General features: G+C 40.7%; 1 protein-coding gene across 8 annotated transcripts in view; it reads left to right on the forward strand.

Annotated features, from left to right (window-relative positions):
* Positions 1 to 21530, forward strand: part of kif6 (kinesin family member 6) — an 80326-nt gene that overhangs the window by 18735 nt on the left and 40061 nt on the right. For all 8 annotated transcript variants that reach the window (XR_013970314.1, XR_013970315.1, XR_013970316.1 and 5 more), the window contains 6 exons: positions 3316 to 3522; positions 5341 to 5484; positions 5757 to 5843; positions 11703 to 11806; positions 14669 to 14774; positions 19584 to 19743. Coding sequence is in view for 5 of the 8 variants with exons in the window: in XM_080871208.1 (XP_080727334.1) it covers positions 3316 to 3522; positions 5341 to 5484; positions 5757 to 5843; positions 11703 to 11806; positions 14669 to 14774; positions 19584 to 19743 (808 nt within the window). In the remaining 3 variants the exon portion in view is untranslated. The remainder of the gene's footprint in view (positions 1 to 3315; positions 3523 to 5340; positions 5485 to 5756; positions 5844 to 11702; positions 11807 to 14668; positions 14775 to 19583; positions 19744 to 21530) is intronic.

The raw sequence follows: 21530 nt of genomic DNA on the forward strand, positions 1-21530 counted from the left end.
GACAGAATACTTGATCACAGGTGAGACTAATTCAGCAGAGGTTATATTAATGGCGGTGGGACAATCACAAAGAGTGGAAAATAACTCTGTATGTGATCTTTCCGCGACCCCCTCAGTGTCAGAGCCCGGACCCTGAACAATATTACATTTGTTTTGCATCTGTTTGGTTGACACGCTTCCTATGTCAATTGCTGTGAAACCTTCAGGGATATTTCAGTGCAAACACATTCTCAGAAGTCTCATTATAAAACTTTTAAAGGGTTGCGATGTGCAGCAGGGGAGACCCCACCGCTGTCCACCCACATTCAGACTTTTGTTGACTCGTCCTCTTTGGGACTTCATCACAGGAAGGTTTCTCTTGAGCCTGAAGCAAACAAAGAACCCTCCACATGGTCAAATGGTCTCTGCCAGAATCAAGTCCTTGCTCCATGCAGACCCTCCAATAAAGCAATGCTTTCTTTCTTCTGTTACTCCCAGCCATGTGGCTAATAGATGACACATCGGATCACATCGCACTCCACAGGCAGTGAGCTCACTCGGTTTGAGACTTTACAATCCCCTCCACAACTTTATTGAACAGGACTTAAAAAAAAAAAAACACACCTTAGCTTCACAAGGAAAGGTTTCCTCTCATTTGCTCTTTTCTGTTTCGGCTTCACATCGATGTCGGACTTAGACCTCTCCTCTTCTCTCAGATTTCCCCTCCAACTTATGGGGGTGAGCTGGGTGCATAGAACCAGAATAGAATCCAATCAGAATCAAAATTATTTACATGTTTGTACACAAATAGCCAAATTTCAGCTTCCCTCTCAGTATTTTGGATCAGCAAACTCTATATATTTAGCAGTTTGTAGCACCACTTTCTGTTGATCCCCTGCGACACTGTGTGTGGTTAGTGTGAGGTTATCATAAGGTCTGCATGTGTGAGAATAAAGGACATGACTCCATTGAGGACAACTTGTACTTTACTGATGTTACTCCATAGTTTATATGTTTTGAATAGGGATACTTTCCCCTGTGGACACATTGTTTATAACTATTAATATCCATTGTGTCCCCAGTGTGCCTGCATGCTTATATGCTAAGTTACTCTATGACTTCTGGAACTATGATCCATCTGTTCATTCATCCATCCTATCATCAATCCATTTCCCTCCTGTCGGGAAGGGGGGCTGAAGCCCATTCCAAATGCCACAGGGCAAAAGACAGGATATAACCTGAGCATTTATGCTTTCTATATTTAAACATCTTTAGCTTGCTGTGCTTCTGCAAGCCTCCCTTGTGCCAGCTTCTCCCTGTCTTGCTTTTTCTGATTTAATAATCATCCTTACTTATCATTTACATCACTGCTCTGTTTTCCACCTCAAGTTTTCCATCTGTCTACATGGTAGGTCCCACAACATATATCCATATCCACAAGACTACAGATGGAAAAGGGTTCCTGAAGTAAATTCTCTAATTTAGCATGGACACACTATCCCCAACCTTGACCCATTATGCAAAACTATTAGAAATGCGATCCCAGCTCAACATATAAGAGCTGCCTCACGTTACTTTGGGGATACAATATGGAGAAAAGAGACATGTGTAGAGTGAAGGGAATTTGCACTGAGGAAAGGGATGACAGCAGAGGGTTAAGATAGTGAAAGATCTGTCACTAGCTGTCATGACTAGAGATGGCACGATACCACTTTTTTATGTCCGATACCGATACCGATATCATAAATTTGAATATCCGAACATCCTTCTTCAACAAAATTGCAGACTGCACAGATGGTACCTTCCCAAAGGAAAAAGTACTATAGCTTACTAGGGTATATTAGACTTAATAGTTACTATATACAGTAATTGACTTCTATTCATTTTACATCAAATTAAAACTTTGGGTGTCAGATAATTATTTATTAAAAGCTAGACATTTTAAATGAGAATAAGAAAGAAAAGTATGTCTTTGTGCCCCCTTTTCCCTGTTAATGCCCTATCGGCCCCCCTGGCTAAACTTTGCTAGATCCGCCCCTGCACAGTTACCAGCGTCAGCTACGTAGAAAAAGATCCTGGAGTAGAAAGTAATATTAAATACATTCTAACAACAGCTGATCAAGCTTAAACGTGCTGCTGTTGTTCAGCCGCTGGTTTCCTCTTTCTGGTGCAAAGTGGGCCAAAAGCAAACTAGAGACACGACTGGCAACAGAAAAGCCGATCAGCTGATCGTTAAGCAGTTTCATGATTGAAGTAGCAGCAAGAAGAGGCAGTCGCTCCATATATCGTTTGTTAAGCTTAACGCAGGAATGCTTTACAAACATTCAGAGATGGACTTACACACTTGCTTTACTTCTCTCGGGGATAACTTTGTCGGAGATGAAATGCCGGGTTGCTAGCGAAGCTCCACATGCTATCCAGACAGGTCCCGCATGCCACAGCCGCTCTATCACGTGATGCATACTGCTCCGACGTGCTAACGTTCTGAGGTGAGTTACGGCGTGTTGCAAGTTTTGTGAGGTGCTTTCGTGATATTTAATGGATCGGATTACATTTTTTATTTTTCTCCGATATCCGATCCAGTAATTTAGGTCAGTATCGGACCGATACCGATACGTAATATCGGATCGGTCCATCTCTAGTCATGACCCTAACAGTCAGGTGTCTGCACTTTTATGCCGAGAGTAAGTCAGAGTCAGAGCAGCTTTTTTAGACTGTCTATGGTGATCTTTTTTAGCAGTGAGAAAAAGTGGCTCATGTCAATATCTTAGATGACTGAGAGTTACAAGATGAGATGACACCTCCTTTCTAATTAAAAGCTGCTTAATAAAACCTGCATCATGTGTTCAAACTGCAAGAAGTGCATGCTCAGCGCTATGTCAGTGAATGTCCATTTCCTCTGTTTATTCTGTCAGCAATGCCCTCATCCTCCTCTAGTTAATAAAACTTGTTTGTGCAGAGTGACTCATGCTCTATTTCTGTTTCCTTCTGGTCTCAACCTGCTTTCTGCTGTTCCAGTGGCCTTCTGAAAATCAGCCTCAGCTTTTGTCAAGCCGCTACCATGTGTTCACCGCGCATTGGTTGCACATGCTGTGACTTTGATCTATAAATGAGTGGGAACAAGAAAAAAATAAGAATCAAAGGGAACGTGTTTTTTTGTTGTTGTTTGAATTGGAAAATACCAGAAATGAAGAATTAATTCCCCCCTTTGTTTTTCTGGTTTCACCACGTGTGCCAGTTTATCAGGATTCAGGATTATTACTCTCTCACAAACCTGCAACTGCAACATTATTTTAAAATCTGTTCTTGTCACTTGACCACTTTTGTCATCCTCAGACTCCCATGAACCAGGCGTCCACTCGTTCCCACTGTATATTCACTGTGCACCTATGCAGGCGTGAACCTGGTTCAGCCACCCTGCGGCGATCCAAGCTCCACCTGGTGGATCTGGCAGGATCGGACCGAGTTAGCAAGACTGGTTTAAATGGGCAGCTGCTCACCGATGCAAAGTATATCAACCTCTCTCTCCATTACCTGGAACAGGTAGGCTCTTTTTTTTCTTTGTTATATATTAATACAGATTAGAAAAAAGAAAAAAAAAACATGTTTAGTGTAAAGATATAATCTATCAGTTGGTTTAATGTTTGTTTTCTTGTTACTGATACCAAACAGAAATTTAGCTCTTTCCCCAAGGACTTCAGTTGCTTCATTTGTACTACTCCCTGTGAGTTAATAACATTGACTGGATAAAAAAAGATGGAAATAGCCACTGTGAAATCTCCCACTGATTTGTGAAGGCCCGTTTTGAAGCCCTGGGCTGACTCAAAGACACTGTGCACTCATATACTGAGAGTGGCTGCAGTGTGTTTCCTATGATATCGTGCACACTCCGCCAGGTTGACAGTTTATCCCTGGAGATTTTGCAGAGTACTGCAAAACTAGTAGAGAAATAAATTACTTTCTACATCGAGTAAATAAGTAGTGTAGAATATTGCTTTTTTTAAAGAGTAACAATTGATGTACAATTCATTACATTGTTGAGAATGGAGGCAGTTTGGTTAGCAAACTGCATTCATAAACTGAACAGATGCAATGCGCAGACACACATATTGAGTAACAGGTAACAAATAAAGGACTAATAAAATGGTTGAATTTTACTCACTAAACTGAAGCATAGACTGCTTGGATGCGCTATACCAGCGGTCCCCAACCCCCGGGCCTCGGACCGGTACCGGTCCGTGAGTCGTTTGGTACCGGGCAGCGAGAGTTGAGGCTCAGGTGTGAAATGTATAGTTTTCAGGGTTTTTATCGGTTTTCAGCGTTATTTTGTTATTGTTTTTATTGTTTACTCGGTTTTCCTTGGTCTTTTCACGTGTGTTATGAATAAATTTTCTTTTTTTCGGTACCGGTACTAGTTTTATTTTGTTGTATTTATCCGCAACACCTTAAAGGCCGGTCCATGAAAATATTGTCGGGCATAAACCGTTCCGTGGCGCAAAAAAGGTTGGAGACCGCTGCTATATACCACAGATAAGCCATTGAAAATGCTCCAAATGGCATCAACTGCACACACACGCACACACACACACACACACACACACACACACACACACACACACACACACACACACACACACACACACACACACACAAACACTGTGTAAAGATGTAGTTTAATGGCCAAACTAATGGATGAAGGGTGGCAGACTGTGTCAGCACACCTATCTCAGTTATCCATGTTAAGCAGTTATAAATAATATTCACTTGCAAATGTTAAAACGTATCCATAGAGGTCAAAAAAGAGGCCAGGCTTTAAATAGGCTCTTTAATGCTGTAAAGTTGGAAATCTTAACATGAAAGTCTAAAGGGATTTTGGAGCCAGCTTCAAGTGGCCATTAGAAAAACTGCAATTTTTGCCACTTCATCAGTGGCTTAATTTTTAAGCTTTTTAAGCCCATTGGTAATAAACCCAACAATGCTACTCAACACATGACTCTTACCCTTTTTCTGTGTATGTAGTCTTTTAGTCTCTGGCCCATATTTGTAGGATTTGGGCGTGGACATTTCCAGTCTACATATTAAAAAGCTAAACTGTTGGCTGAGAATGCCCGATTTTTGTTTTCAAGCTTTTTGTTTTGCAGTTCGTCCCTCGTCGGCTCTTCATACAGATGTATATCTGATTGGCCAGTAGAATTCTGTAAGCAGCGTACAGATAGAAAGGTCTCATGTAGTGAAGATGTGATTAACACTGTAGAAATAATGCAAAAATAATGGCAGCCTTTTGAATCATGAGCCGTGTGCCAACTTTTCCCTGGTTTGCGTGGTATTTCTCAGTCATGTCAGCACTTTTCTCTTCCTCAGGTCATCATAGCACTGTCAGAGAAGAATCGTTCCCATATTCCCTACAGAAACTCCATGTTAACGTCTGTTCTGAGGGACAGTCTTGGGGGCAACTGCATGACCACCATGATTGCCACTATGGCAGTTGAGAGAAGGAACCTCGAGGTAAGCATGGTTACAATGAGGACATGTTCAGACACAAGTCTCTTAGATTCCCTCAAAAAACAATACTTTATTGTAGTTTTAGGACACTACTTTTGTCGGTGGGCTTCGTAGAGAAACTGTTGTTACCTTTGTTGAGTCTCTGCATGCATTCCTTTGAGGAAATGTACAGTATCACATGATTACTAAATTATGGTGTAATCAGGGGTATTCATTTTTCCCCCTCCTATTGACAGATCAGATCACTGACAGATTTTTCAAACTATTTTCCTCAGGAGTCCATCTCGACGTGTCGCTTCGCACAACGTGTGGCTGTCATCAAGAACGAGGCGATACTGAACGAAGAACTGGATCCTGCGCTGGTGAGACAATCAGACGCTCTCGCTGCTTCGCCAGGCCCTCGGAATTCTGACGCTGAGCTGCACAATCACACCACAGATCCATGACTTAATGTGCCGTTTTATTTTGGCCAGACCCTCCCTTAAGCTTCCAGACCTTAAATTGATCGGCAAATGAACAGCAGTGAGAATCCAGTTTCTAAACTAAGTGTAACCCACCATGTGCTTAAGTGTCCTCTTTGGGTTTCCAGCACCAAGTTAGTTTTTCCATTGTGACACAGTCAGTCTGAAAGAAGCCGTTTTCCACCCTCAACATGTGGACGCCCGTCCATCTTGTGATATTTAGACTGCTCACACGTCCTGTTTGCAATCTCTCTCTGTCTTGTTTACATGCCTCCAATTCTGTTATGGCATATTCTCTCCCAATAATTCCCAGCCTCTTGAGAAAATATTCAGCTGGTGTATACATATGTCCTTCACACAGTCATGCAAGGAAGCAGAAATTACACATTGCACTCCTCACTGAGTAGTGTTTCCCCAGATGTAGTTATGAGGAGACTTTTTTTTTTAAACCAAGAGTGGGTAGTCGGCTGAACATCATTATTTTTATTTGGTATCTATATATTTGGGATTAACTAATAATACTTTTTCAGGGGTGGTACTGGTAATTATTAATTTAGCAAGGAATAAGCAATACCTCAGGAAGTTTTGAATAAATTCTGATTAAAACTTGTAGGGGTGTAGAGTGGCAGCCCGTTCTCACTCCCGAGGCATTATATACTGACGATTTGTCAAGTCCCGCGGCGTTCCTGAGGAACGTGAAAGGTGACCGTCCGCGTTCTTATGCTACATGCCGGGTTATGGATGAAATCTAGTAGAATGACAGTCCCGCGGTAATACACAATCCAGCTATGTATTTCAGCCCTAACCCTAACCTCATCCCTAAAATACACTCATTAATCACATACCTGATAACAGTTCATTTAATTTACTTATAATAACAAAGCCTACAGGGGATATAAACTCTACACAAATAAGTAGCAACACAGGACAAAAACTAACAAAAAAACAGGGCTCATCAGGAGGAGAGGAGTGCCTTACAGTGGACACTATAAATCAGGGGTCCCCAATCCCAGTCCACGAGGGCCGGTGTCCCTGCAGGTTTTAGATGTGTCCTTGATCCATCACAGCTGATTTAAATGGATAAATTACCTTCTCAACATGTCTTGTAATTCTCCAGAGGCCTGGTAATGAACTAATCATATGATTCAGGTGTGTTGACCCAGGGTGAAATGTAAAACCTGCAGGGACACCGGCCCTCGTGGACTGGGATTGGGGACACCTGCTATAAATACACAGGCAAGAACATGAGGGTACGAGGAACAGGTGGGAACACAGCTGGAAGAAATTAGACCTAAGGAGACACGAGGAAACGCAAAGTCAACACACTGACATAAGACACGGACCTTCACAATAAAACAAGAAATACACCTGGCTCAAGGGCACAGACTTGAAACTACACAGAGGGGACAGAAAACAGGGACCTGAGAACTAGAAATACAAAACAAACCATCAACCTATCAGTCAAAACCTAGAAGAAAACAAAGCTCAATGATAACACAAAAAACCAAAATGCTGGATCACCGACCCAGGATCATAACAACTATTAGCTTAAAAGGTAATGCAGCCTAGAGACTGCTTTGAGCTCTTGGGGGCTTTTTTGTTGTTATTTCATTCACTAATAATAGGAAATCACATAATCACAGCCAGGTTAACCTCTGGCACGATGCCCCTCCTTCACTATTTGTGGTAAACTATATAACACTGTTCTTAACAAAGCTACTCTTTGCCTCACAGAAATAATTTATTTAAATTCTCAAAAACAGTAACAAAATAGTAATTCTAGTTATACTAGATACTTTGGAATACCTGTCACACCTTCCACTGTTGCAGTTTGCAAACCTGGTAGTTGTTAAAAAGGCCTAATGGGCAGATATATGGTAGCGAGTCATCACTCCTGTATATACTTCCTCTGCTCCCAACCTATCGACAGCTACTGTATTACTGCTGCTGCTAAGAGTTGGCTGGCCACTTGCAAACCCCACAGAGGTATTTTTAAGAGAGTCTGCGGCCGGCTCAGTAATTGTGACAGTGTCTGGCTGCTCCCAGTCGGGTCCGACACAGTTACAGCTCCAGGCAAACCCAACCTCCATGGGCAAACCTCTTGTCTCTGTTTATGGATTTTTAGTGTATTTCTCATTTTATGTTCATTGCTTCTGTCTCATCTATCTCTCGGCCCAGTTTACTGAGGAAAATGCAAAGCAAGCAGCAGCGCAGCATGCAGAATAGAGTGATGTCATTTATTGTGGTTTGGGGGGGACACACTGACTCCAATCTTTGGCCTGCCCCGTCTGAAGGCGCACTGTGTCTTGGAGTCGCTGGCTTTGGTGATTTAAAACCTGAAGTTTGCTTTTCACAATGATTTGTCTGGTCCTGGTCCTATACTGTAGCCTGCAGGCTTCAAATCCTGAGGAGCAGGAAACCAGCCAGACCAGACAAAACACTGAACACGTCTCTCACTGACAGGCAAAGAATGAGGTGTTGAAAGTGACCTGTGATGATGATTAAGTCAGCCACAGTGGCCGCACCATATAAGGCTGCATCGGTTAGTTCCTCTAAGAGCACTGATGTTGGCGTTAATCCTTCATTTAGACCCGGCTGATCCCAATCTGCATTCATCAGTGGAGATTGTCAGCAGCTATTGTAACAGTCACATCGCACTGATGCATTTATGTGTTAATGCTCCCATTATTTATATTTCTTTAATTCTTAAAAGGGTTAAAAATGTTGGCTTGAGGTTATGCATTTGTGCAGAGGTTAACTTAGGGGCCCTCTTAAACTTAAAGCCAGTATTCACAAAAACGCAAACAACATCCAGCTTTAAAAGACAGCTCTGATTAGCTGTACCCCAAGTTGGTGCTTTAGTAGTATACCCCTTGGGTTACTCGTACTCCTGCTTGGGAATCACTGGTTCAGTGCAGTGCTTCTTGTTTTAGTCTGTAATACCAAAGTAGTGCCATATGACACAAGAAATTCAGCCCATGTGTTCGCATTTTGTTGTGGAGGATGAAAACCTAGCACACAGTTAGTTGTAATGGGAAATTTTGCCTAATCCTCCTTTATAAAAGAGGCCCCATAATAGCAGCATGTTTGTGAGTGGCATACTGCGTAACGCTGCACATATACATTTTTAAGGTGTAACCTGTGGTTATATTGCGGGTTATACTGCAGTGCTTACACTTTAGTGTGGGTGGTTATGTGCACAGGATAGAGGGTATGTTTTCAAGAAGAGGAGGTATAATTTAAAGTTAGGCCTGTTTAATGTTTCAAAGTTAATTGTGTTTGTCAGTACATAGACTGTGACAGACATAAAGGTAGAGAGAAAGAGGGAAAATGAACATCTAGATGTTTCTTCTATCATCAGATTTGTGTTGTTGGGTTTCCATAGGGTTTGCTGACATCATCAGTCACATGGTTTGAGTCCGTTTTTATTCAGAGCCTGCCCTGAAACTGTGGTGCCAGTGTGGGCTTGGCGCTCTGAAATAGACTGCGCAATTCTGCTGACCAACAACTGGTGGGCAGCTTTTGGGGATGCAGCTGGAAGAATTACATCAGACCACGAGCTCCAAAAAGGAGATACAGGGAGCGGCTCTGGTGAAGAGTGGTCAGATGTGGTGTTTGGTGTTAAAGCATACAATAAATACAGGGATGGGATGATGTGGGGTGATCGAGGTTGAAACAGCAAAGTCACGCCTTTCCAAAAACACACAACAGATCTGTTTCTTTTCAGAAGCGTCTCAAGTTGTGTTCGAGTGTCTGGCTGCTTTGGCTTTTCAGTTTGAGGTTGACACTCAGTCTGACCTTTGTCCTTGATTTAATTCTCACTGACCTTTAACTCTTTAGCAGTTCTGTGTCAGGAGTGGCACTGACTAACACTTGCACACAGTCGCTAATTTCTATTCCCTTTGCTCTTTGCTGTTGAGATATTTAAGTAGGATTTACCCTTAAGTAAGGGGGTTTTAGCAAAAAGAACAATGGCCACTTGTGTTTTTAGAGGGTTTAGTGTGTTGTTTCATTTGGGGATTTATGTAAAATTTTTATTACAGTGGGTTTGGCTTCATTTCAGTAATTTCATGATCCATTGACTTTGACTATTTTCCCCACCATTAACATGTAATTGCATGTCTCTGTTTTTCTCTTTTGGGACTGTTTCCTCTTTTTGAACAGATTTCCAGTGTGTAAATACCAAGTTATTGAGCCAGTCATTCACAATGTTTTTGCTGTCCGGATCTACATTTTCAGTTTACCATAGCACTTTACGTTAGGTCGTGGCACATGAGAATTGGACTCACCTCTGACCTCTTGCTCATCATCCTTCAACCTGGTTATTTTGGAGAGCTCTTCCTGTTAAAAGGAGTTTTTCCTTCCCACTGTCCCCAAGTGCTGCTCATAGGAAATCACCTGATTAGTGTTCTTCTCTCTGTTTAATATTGTACTGCCTATGCACAATGTAACTGTTGTGGTGAATTGGTCCCATGTCATTGCATTATTACACATCTGCAAAGTAGAGGTTCTTTTTTTACTTTTATAGAGAAACACGGTCATAATGGATAAAAAATGAATTTGCTGCTGATCAAAGTATCACAGAGTCAAATGTTTATCTATCTTTTGGTGTTAAGATGATGCAAGCATGCAGTAAAATCTTTTGTAAGTTGTAACAATTTGTTCTCTTTCTGCACACAAATCTTTTCCTCGTGTGGAGCCAATTCCCTGATCAGTCTGACACTTTAAGGATAAGAAGCACATTTCCTGTTTAAAATGTTTTTGTGGGTGATTGGCAGTATTAGTTCAGAGGACCTTAAACGATTAACCAAATCATGTCTCATCATACCATTATCCCCAGTATCACCAGAGTCACTGGTATCTCGCGTTTTAGTGAATTAATCAGAGTTAATAGAGCATTAACACATTCATGAAACCAAGCTGAACTGACACTGTCCCATGAGATGAGCAGTGTCCAAATCTGTGATCACTGACTGACTAATCCTTTACGTGTTAGGTAGCCAGATGGCAGTTAATCCTCTGCTAGACTGACACGAGGCTGCTTAGACTGACCTCTTTAGGCATAGAGCCTTTCAAAAGAGGCAGACTTATCTCCAGAGAGTAAAGGTTGTGGTGGTGAATTCACTTTTATCTTTTGTTATTGAGCCTCTTTAATCAAAAAAATCTCTCTAGGAGCCTTGGTTCTCAGTGATAAACAAGCATACTGCTGTCAGTGTAAATCACTCGAACGAGGCTTCTTGCTCTAAATAAAAACACCTTTTTTGATCAGTAGTGTTTCTCAGGCTTATGATTTTTTAAACATTAATATAAATTCTTCTTGTAACTATTTTTTTCCCAAACCTGGCTATCTAAGTACTTATTTAAGAATCCGTGTCTGGGCTTGGTGTCATACTTTTCTTTTTATACGTATATATAGAGTAACCAGACCCGGACAGCCAGCAGCCTGTTGGCTTGCTGAGTCCTTACCAAACACGTGTGGAGAGACAGCCACCGTTGAGGTTTAATGCTATTTTGTGTTTTGCTTTCTGCATTTTTCTTCTTCGAGTATCCACTTGTCTGGAATCACTTAAGTTTGACCTCAGAAAGCATCAGCAACATAAGCCGCAAGATTATTTTCAGCAGGATTGTCTCATCAGTTGGCAGCAGCTGGATAGTTTCTGTCTGCACGTGCTTGTGTATGAGCGTCTGTCTGTGTGGAGTACTGTACTTGCAAATGTGTGCATTAATCCCCACTTTCTGTGTATATGGTGTGTATTTCAGCTGATAGCAAGTTTGAAAAGAGAGATCCTGTCTCTTAAGGAGGAGCTGGCCATGGTGACTGGAGAGCAGAGAGATGACCGACTAACTCCAGAGGAGATCCAGAAGTACGTCACCTCTACTTTTTAAAGTCCTCGTACTTTTAATCGTTGCATCGTCAGATGTTGTTCTCGAGTTAACTAAGAATGTAGAGCAGCTCAAACGTGTATCCAAGCTCCACAGACTGTATGTAAAAGATGGAAGTAGCCGGTGTGACGTCACATAATGATATGTGGGTTCTGCATTAGTGTTATCACCATCATCATGTTGTTTTCTGTGCCAGAAGATGATCAGATGAAGATCACACAGACACAGATATTGCTAATTAGTGCTTAGTTAAAATCTTCGTGCCATTTAGTTTCACTGAGTCAGATATGACCATATTTGGATTAGAGGGTGGAAGGTTAAGCGCAAACACTAAGCGGTTTTGTTTGCAAGCTGCATCAACAAACTGTATAGCTGCATTCTTACCAACCTTGAGACCTCAGAATTAGGGAGACATTCAAAAGGGCTGTTGGGGGGGTGGTATACATATACATATATATACAAAACACTTGAATTTTACAATGTTTATTTATCGGATAAAATAAGTTAAATGACACCATTATCATTGTCCGGCCGGAAACAGCGGGGGTGTCCAAATTCAGAGGCTGCGTCCACCTGACCGGACCCGGCCTTCGCGCTCTAAGTGGGCCAAGTCCTCCGAAAGCTGGGTAGACTGGAAATGAGTGACGGTGAAATTGGATGGTCTAGCCTTCAGAATTACATCACGAGATCTTTCGGTGAAGTGAAACTCTGCCGTCTGCTCCTTACTATCTAAAATATAACCAGACGCTGGCGTAGATTTTCGACCATCTCACACTTCTGTTTAATCAGTTTTCTGTTTGACGTTTATTCAGCTGTGTGAAAACCCCGGAGGAACCCACCTGAGGGATTAATAAAGTTTTATTTTATCTAATCTAATCTAATAACTTTAATCTCAGCCAAATCGATTTACTCATGAACAAATAAAACACTGAAAAAAGCCAAACAATAACATGTTTAAGTTATTTAAGTGACTTATATATCATGTTTAACCTGAGTAGCGAAAGACCGAATTTGAAAACAATGTGCTGGGAGTTTGCTGTTCTCGTCGGCTCAGATATTTGAAGTTTGCACAGCTACATTCTCGCCTGAAAATACGCTAAAAGTAAAAGAGTAAAGAGTAATATTGAGCTAAGTAGCTGCAGTAGTAGTAGCCATTGTTGGAAACTGGAATTGGCTGGGCCAATCTGGGATATAGTTTTTCAATTTTGTTGTCCGAGTGGAAAATCGGGAGAAAATCGGGAGAAATTTGGGAGAATCGTGGTGCTGGGAGATTTTCGGGAGGGGCACTGAAATTCGGGATTCTCACGGAAAAATCAGGTGGGTTGGCATGTATGTATAGGTGCTACACAGAAGTACAGGTACCTGCTAATTAATGCTAAGTAACAAACAATTTCATTGTTTCATCAGCCCCTAATATTATAATCAAATTATTATTATAATTATTAATTTGATCATTGGAGTGGAGACCAAACTATTTTCTGTAGTTAACTGTGAACATGTCTATTTCTGATGTAAAGCTGAATATTTAACATTGAGGTCTGTTGGGATAGTCGTTTTGCATTTCACTGAAGCGTTTCCTTCATTTTCAGGCCTAGAGAGTGCTGTGTTGATCCTCAGACACACAGAAAAGTGCAGAGTATACTTTATGAACTGTAATTTGTATTTGCAAAGCTCAAACCCACAGATTCTTAAGGAAAAATGTCTGGTGATTTATAAGTATTTGGGGACTGCCTAATGTGCGTATATAACTTATGGTGCTGGCTTCACATTGGTGCTGAATTGAAGTCTTGCTCAGTGCGGCTTAACCAGATCTCATGGCGTTTCCCAGCGCTGCTTTATTTCTGCTGCTGTACTCAAGTGGCAGACTGACCCAGGCAGTCGGGCAGGGCCAGGGTTCAGACCAGAGGTTTCATGGAGGATTTGGCAGATTGCTCCTCAAATGCTGATGCATTTCCCATGCCTTCGCCCCCACAGTTCACCCGTTTTATTATTTCCTCTCTACCCAGGTGATTATCCTTGATTTGCCTCTGTTTGTGCCAAACTCACACTGGGAATCTTTAATAGTATCTATTATGACCACATTTGCTGGAGTTTTTTTGTTGTCGTTTCCTCTCTATTTGATGTCCCCACTCATTTCCTGCGCTGATCGATTGCACATATCCTGGGTTATTTACTGTCACAGTTCCAAACGCACACACACCCTCGGGACTGCTGGGCTTTTGTGTTTCCAAAAGACACTTCTGTGTCAGTCCACTTCTATACAAGCTAAAGTCAAAGTAAATGTTTTAACAAGCAGTGTTAGTTTGCTACACTTGCTTGATAACGGCTCACATCACACACAGTTGAGCCACTTCTTGGAAAGTTTCCGATTCCAGTGTGTATTTCTTTCCTCTTGCAAAGTATTGAACATTGCATCCAAGGGCATTCTTAAGGTTCATGAAACCACTGATGTCTTGCAGGACCCTGAAACAGGACCGCTGCGTTTGTTTTAAGTCCTTCATCATGTAAACCTTGCATGTTCTTGTGTTGAACAAAAAATAAAAACCACACACTGTCGTGTCTACATTGGATGGGTTTGGGCACTTGCCTCCTGCTCTTTTCCTGTGGCCGCTTCCAGATCTTGAAGAACTAATGTTTGGACTATCGTTTAATGATAGTTTATCAACAGTCCGGCCCAGTGGAGCTGAAACACAAGTTTAAGTAAATAGTTTTCTTTGACCAGACCCACATTTTAAACTACTCAAATGTATATCTTAACTGTTTAAGTGCTGAGTGAGGAAGAATATAAGAGGGAGTGTGGCACTGCTTAGATGGTCTCTGTGTGTTTATGTGCACGTGTTTAGATTGGAGGAGCTCGTTAAGGCTTATCTGGATGATCCCGATCCAGATGTGACACTGTCACTGGGACCAGACATGAGAAAGATCCAGCACTGCTTCTCCCTGCTAAAGGTAATGTATTCACAGTAACCTATGTGTACAGTCTAAGGAGCTTGGAAAGAAAGTGACTGACTTAAGTTTTGTGAAGACACTCACCTCTCATCCAAGAGGCTTCTTCAGTTTTAAAACCAAATGGTGGAGAGTTTTAAACTCTAGTGGGGATTGTCCCTTAAGAGTGTTGTTGACCCATTATTGATCATCTGCCTTGTCACATGACCCAAGGTGTGAAACAAGGCATCGGTCATTACCCGTATTATTCGGTAAAATCACTGTGAGACTACCATTACTTGGAGGACTGAGAATCTCATATCTCGATTTAAGACATCTATTGTCCCGATAACGATATAAATCACAAAAATTTTACATTTTCTGTAAATTCTGTGAATCTCGGGCAGCTCGATTTGTGTGTTTCCACCTGTGCGTCGTGTAGCTGGAGTCGAGTGTTTTAACCGATGCATGAAACTATACATCTTTAGACAAGTTGTAACGGCCGCCGTTTTCTTTGTGAGTATTTATTACACAGCGTGCTGCAGGGAAAAGCCTGTTCTAACGTCTGAGTCTAAGGTTTATTTTGCTTCTCATCCATAAATACTCTGCATACTCTGTCACGCGATTCAGTTTATTTTGAAAAGTCTCAACAGGATCTTGAGCTTTATTGTGAAAGGTTTATGTGGAATATGAACAAGGGGACATGCAATGGTTTTACCGTTGTTGTTGCTAACGACAACACATAAAAACAGGCGCTTGTCTGTCTGTAGTGTGGTTATATTAAATATAAAAGAAAGAGAGAACTTTAAGAAATGAATATAGCCACTACAGTGACCATCAAAACGATGAAAAAATATTGCCGTAAACAGTTTATTTTGCGACACCGCGAAACAAATGATAGCGTAAAATGAAACAATAGACGTTTTTATATCGTCATCCAATATATATCGTTATATCGACCAGCCCTATAATCTGGTGTTAATGTCTTTTTTAAAATTAGGTTCTTTTGATTTGAGCAACAGATTTTCAGTGAATTCATCATAAATTTAATCATTTATTTTTTGTCATGTTTGTTAAAATATGCAATTATTTTACTAATTTGATCACACATTTCAGTTACTGAATTAATGAAACCACCAAAATTTTTATTTCCCACCATTCATCACCTCAGCTTTGACCAGGTGACCCACATCTTCTGAACTGCTCGCCCAGCTGTCACCCCCTGAGTTATGGTTGAAACTTATTTAAATGAATTTCCTGCTTTCAAGCAATTAAAGGCTCTGTGGAAGGTTACTAATCAGAATTTTATCACTGTAATTTCACTGAAATAGCCAACATTAAAATCATTAACTAGGAATGTATTGTATGTATTGTATTGTACGCAGTCACGGGAAATATCTTTTTGGTATTGTGTGTGGCTGCTAAATCTCACTCTGAAAATGTTTTACTTCTTAGTGATGTCAGATTTTACTCAGAGTTGTTGATTTTGATGGCTGAAGGCTGATTTTCCCATAGCCTGGCTAAAGTCTGAAGACAGAGTTTTGCAGTTATTTGCCATTTAATTAGATCCTAGGTGTAATGTTGACACGCCTCCCTTAATGCACGTCTTTAAGTTAAAACTTTCCAAGAATTTCCACCTGATCGTAGCAATCAACCCATCTGAAAACTCATCCATGCCATTTTCTTTCCCACTCACCTAACCCGAGTCACTAGAAGGCAGCGGCACTGCCATTTGAAGATGTGTTGTGTATTTTTCACAGTTTAATGAAATTTTCTAGCTACATGAAAGTGATGGCCCTGTGACAACCTGGGAGACTTTTCAGGAGGTCTTGATTACTTTCAACAGTGAATTAGATAAGCAGTTAAGGAAACAGTTAACTGAGATCAAACATATTTACATGAAATATTAAAGTTGATCTCTTCGGCTTTTTCTTTATTTCCCTTGATAATCCTGTTCCAATAGTAGATGCTCTTTTCCAACATGGTCAAAGTTTCACATAGTAACTGCTCTAAATGCTCAGTTTTACACCGTTATTTTTTTGTTTTGTTTTTTTAAATTCTTGGCTACGTATTGTGTCACAGAGTGGAAATATCACAGCAGTACGGTGGCCCTGAGAGGCCAAACGGACTGCAACTTAAGAAAGCACCAGCAATAAGAAAAACGCTGTTTTTCTCTCCAGAAATACTTCCCTTGTGCTTTTGAAAAATCTGTTTTTTCCTATTTCCGTTTTTGTTTGTTCTATTTTTGTTTTTGTTTTTCCTATTTCTGTTATGTTTTGTGTTCTTTTACAGCGTTTTTCTTATTGCTGGTGTTTTCTTAAGTTGCAGTCCGTTTGGCCTCTCAGGGCCACCGTACAGCAGTGACCAACATAACATTAAGAGCAGATTACATCCTGGCTACTTTTGTATATTTACTGTCCTGTAAAAAAGGTCATCTTCATTGTTTTCTATGGAAGTTAATCAATAATAATACTGCAAAATGTATTCAATTTATATTAGCAGTAGATTTGCAATAGAAATTTATGAGGATAAGGATAATAATTATAACTTTAAACAAAACTGTTTAAAACACACAGTTACAGAGTGCTTTATAGTTTGGATTAAAACCATACATTTGAGAAGCGTACATAACAACTATACAGTACATTTAAGCATACAGTCGAGGATGTGTTCCCACATGCATTTACGCTTACCTACAAACATTTGGTGTGAAACAAGGGGTTAATTAAAGAAGAACTAACCTGTAACAATGAGTTTTCGGTAGCCCTTTATATTTACAGTCTTAATCTGCAAAATAATTGTTAACGTAAGCTTTAAAATAAATGTAGTAAATACTGGACATCCTGCATGCTACAGGTATCTCAGATAGAAAGAGAGAGAGGCAATCTTGTTGGTCAGAGATTGTGTCAAATAAACAAGTAGTTTCCATAGAGAAAGCTTCTGGTTTTAACTTGTTCTTAATTCAGATTGTCTGTCATTATTTTAAAATAGTGGGAGTAGCTGAAAAGATTGCATCTATTCATGTTCAAGCTTGTTGAACATGAAGCTTGAAGAGTGCCATGTTAGTTGAAGTGATCTGATAAAGGGCTCTTTACCTGTGGAGGTTTTGATTGTGATTATAGTAATGACACTGTTGCTGTCAACTCTAGAAAAAATAATCTCTTTCGCCGTTGCTGTAGCACCGCCACCTGTTTGATGCTTGTGGTATTTCATAGAGGAGAACCTGCAGCTCCAACTATGACAATGTACTTTTAACTGCTGGTGGTTTTCCCTGTAGATGCTCACTGGGCTGCTTCCTTTAAGCCTTTTTAATCATACATGTGCTAAATATACTTGATAGTCGGCATTCATCTACAATCAGTGTTGACTTCCTGCTGTGTCAGTAAGGTGGCTATCAGCCTGGCACTGGTTATGTTGTACCCTACAGAGTCACATATCTCTGGCTGTGAACTCCGATTGCTTTTCAAACCTTTTAAAAAAGGTGACTTAAATGTTCTAAAAAGTATAAATTCATGTGTTTAAAAATGATTTAAAACTTTTGAAGGAACACCTGTCATGACCTTATGTCCAAAACATTTATATATGGTGTTGAAGCGATATCAACTGAAGTTTAAATAGGGTTGGGTTGTACTTAAGTGCAATACCAATTTGTATTACAAGATGCTACACTGTGTTAATACAACATTTATTCAACCGTTAGAAACATTGATTTTCAGTGAAAACAGGCAAAAAAAGCCTTTTGCTGAAATGCCGGTAGCTAAAAAGAAATACCAAAAACATACACAATAGTGAAGGTGGTTGGTGCTGCCAGGTGGTGAAGATTTTAGATTGATCCTTCAATCCCAGAAAGTATCTTTAAAGGGAGGGGTTCCTGAGACGTTTGTTGAAATAAGTATATCAAAGGGACAGCACAGGTTGAGTTACTTGGAGACAAAGTTAGAGAGGCAAGGCGGAGATGGTTTGGACTTGTGCAGAGAAGTATTGTTGTATTTAATATCTGGCAGCTGGTGCTCAGACTGAACTAAACACTTGGGTGAGTTGTTGTTAGAAAATTTGTGTTTTTACAGTTCTTTTTGCTTTGGCTATCTACTCAGTTTGCCCTTGCATGTTGTGCATAAAATGTTTGTAGAAAAGTTCTCATTTATGGAGAAAGTCTTAGGCAATGACGTGCTGCTGCTGCTGCTGCTGCTGAGCAATGGGAAAATGCTGCAGTACTCACGTCGTCCCTGGGCTTTGGTTTGGTTGAAGTTTGAGCAGCCACCAGAAGCTGTTCCAGACCCCACTTGAATGTCTGTTTATCTCTCCTTCAGTTTGTTATGATCCGCAAACTCTATCTCCCGTTCAGTTTACATTCCTCTGAGCATCACCCGAGTCGCACTCCAGTGAACCTGTAAGAGTTCGTCCGGTTTGAATTTCATTTCATTTCATTTGTTCCCAGCGCTGATTGTCACCATTTCAGGCTTTTGTTCAACAGTTTATCTTTTGTGTTTCTGTGCCACAGTGATGACATGAAACTGAAAAGTTATTTTACAAGCCTGGGGAGCATCATCCTAGCGCAAAATGTTCAGGGTCAAGCTTCACTCCTCTTTTGTGCCTTCTGCATTTGCAAAAATTACATTTCCCCTAATATGTTTCAGATTTAAAGACCCTGTCTGAGCACCTGTGGTAAAAAATAAATAAATCACGAAATCTTTATTGTAACTGTCTTTGTGTGTGTGTGTGTGTGTGTGTGTGTGTGTGTGTGTGTGTGTGTGTGTGTGTGTGTGTGTGTGTGTGTGTGTGTGTGTGTGTGTGTGTGTGTGTGTGTGTGCGCGCGCGCGTGTGTGTGTACAGGTAATTATTTGGGACAAAAAGGGAGGAAAAAACAGATCCAGTGATGACAAAGCAACACCAGCAGCAACAGGGAGGGAAGAAGAAATTCAACACAGCCACCAAAGTGCAGGAGAGGTGGCCAAATTAAAAGAGATGCTCGGGCAACGTGATAACGAGATTAGTATCCTTTGGCTTGCTGCAGCTAGCTTACTTCAGCTCCAGTTAATCTCTATAAAGAAATATCTGATATTTCATACCGGAAGACTTTTTTCTTTCTGTTTCTAGTCTGTGTTTTATTGATCCATCATGTTTGGGCATTGGTTGCACATAGATCAAAGCCTGTGTGGAGAGGCAATAAGGGATTGAATGTTCTGAAGTGCAATTTCAAAACCATCAGCTACCGTCTGACTTTTTTTTTTTTTAACAATCAGCGAGGCACACAGAACACAACGTCTTGGCCTACATTTCTGTTCTCCGTTATTTTGATATTCTGGCTGCACAAGAAAACTTGGCAAAATTGGCTTTTGCATCCACAAGCTTAGTCATTAGAATAGTTGCCAGGTTCCTGGACTGAGCGTCAATAAGAAGCAATAAAAATCTGATTGTACTAAAAAATTGTTTTACAAACAAAGGAAAAATAATTAGGGACCTTGGTATGAAACATCAAACCTCTTATGTGTTTTAACTTATTTTGACTAACTACCTATCCCATATGGTGAAATGACTGTTTTTACCCAAAATGTACTTTTCAAAGATCTCTCCTGTGAATTATCAGGAAAGAGAACAATCATCCAGGGTACCATTGCTTGTTTCTGCTACTCTGCGTCTTGGACATTAAATTGGTGCAGTTTTGATGTTGAAGCTATGATGTATCCCATGATACTGAAGTTCCAAGTTGTTATAGGAGAAATCAAGCTGAATAAAATCAAGATTTTGGCTTTAGGCTGTGAGACTTGGAGCATGTCTAAAATTGATTTGGTTTCAGTTTTTAATTGAACTCTTTCATCTATTATGAGAATCAAAAATGCTGGAAAAAGTACCATTAAAACAACTTAAAAACTGAAACTTTGACCCATTTTTAATTACTTTGAAGACCTGTAACTTAAAAAGGTAAAAGTTTGCATGGCTTCATTAAATACAGTAAATGCACTGGTACCTACAGTGGGGCAAAAAAGTATTTAGTCAGCCACCGATTGTGCAAGTTCCCCCACTTAAAATGATGACAGAGGTCAGTAATTTGCACCAGAGGTACACTTCAACTGTGAGAGACAGAATGTGAAAAAAAAATCCATGAATTCACATGGTAGGATTTGTAAAGAATTTATTCGTAAATCAAGGTGGAAAATAAGTATTTGGTCACCTCAAACAAGGAAAATCTCTGGCTCTCACAGACCTGTAACGTCTTCTGTAAGAAGCTTTACTGTCCCCCACTCGTTACCTGTATGAATGGCACCTGTTTGAACTCATCATCTGTATAAAAGACACCTGTCCACAGCCTCAAACAGTCAGACTCCAAACTCCGCCATGGCCAAGACCAAAGAGCTTTCGAAGGACACCAGGAAAAGTATTGTAGACCTGCATCAGACTGGGAAGAGTGAATCTACAATAGGCAAGCAGCTTGGTGTGAAAAAATCAACTGTGGGAGCAATCATCAGAAAATGGAAGACATACAAGACCACTGATAATCTCCCACGATCTGGGGCTCCACGCAAGATCTCATCCCGTGGGGTCAAAATGATCATGAGAACGGTGAGCAAAGATCCCAGAACCACACGGGGGGACCTGGTGAATGACCTGTAGAGAGCTGGGACCAAAGTAACAAAGGTCACCATCAGTAACACACTACAACGGCAGGGAATCAAATCCCGCAGTGCCAGACGTGTTCCGCTGCTGAAGCCAGTGCATGTCCAGGCCCGTCTGAAGTTTGCCAGAGAGCACATGGATGATACAGCAGAGGATTGGGAGAAT

This window comes from Rhamphochromis sp. 'chilingali', assembly GCF_963969265.1.
Source record: "Rhamphochromis sp. 'chilingali' genome assembly, chromosome: 21".
NCBI classification, from domain to species: domain Eukaryota; kingdom Metazoa; phylum Chordata; class Actinopteri; order Cichliformes; family Cichlidae; genus Rhamphochromis; species Rhamphochromis sp. 'chilingali'.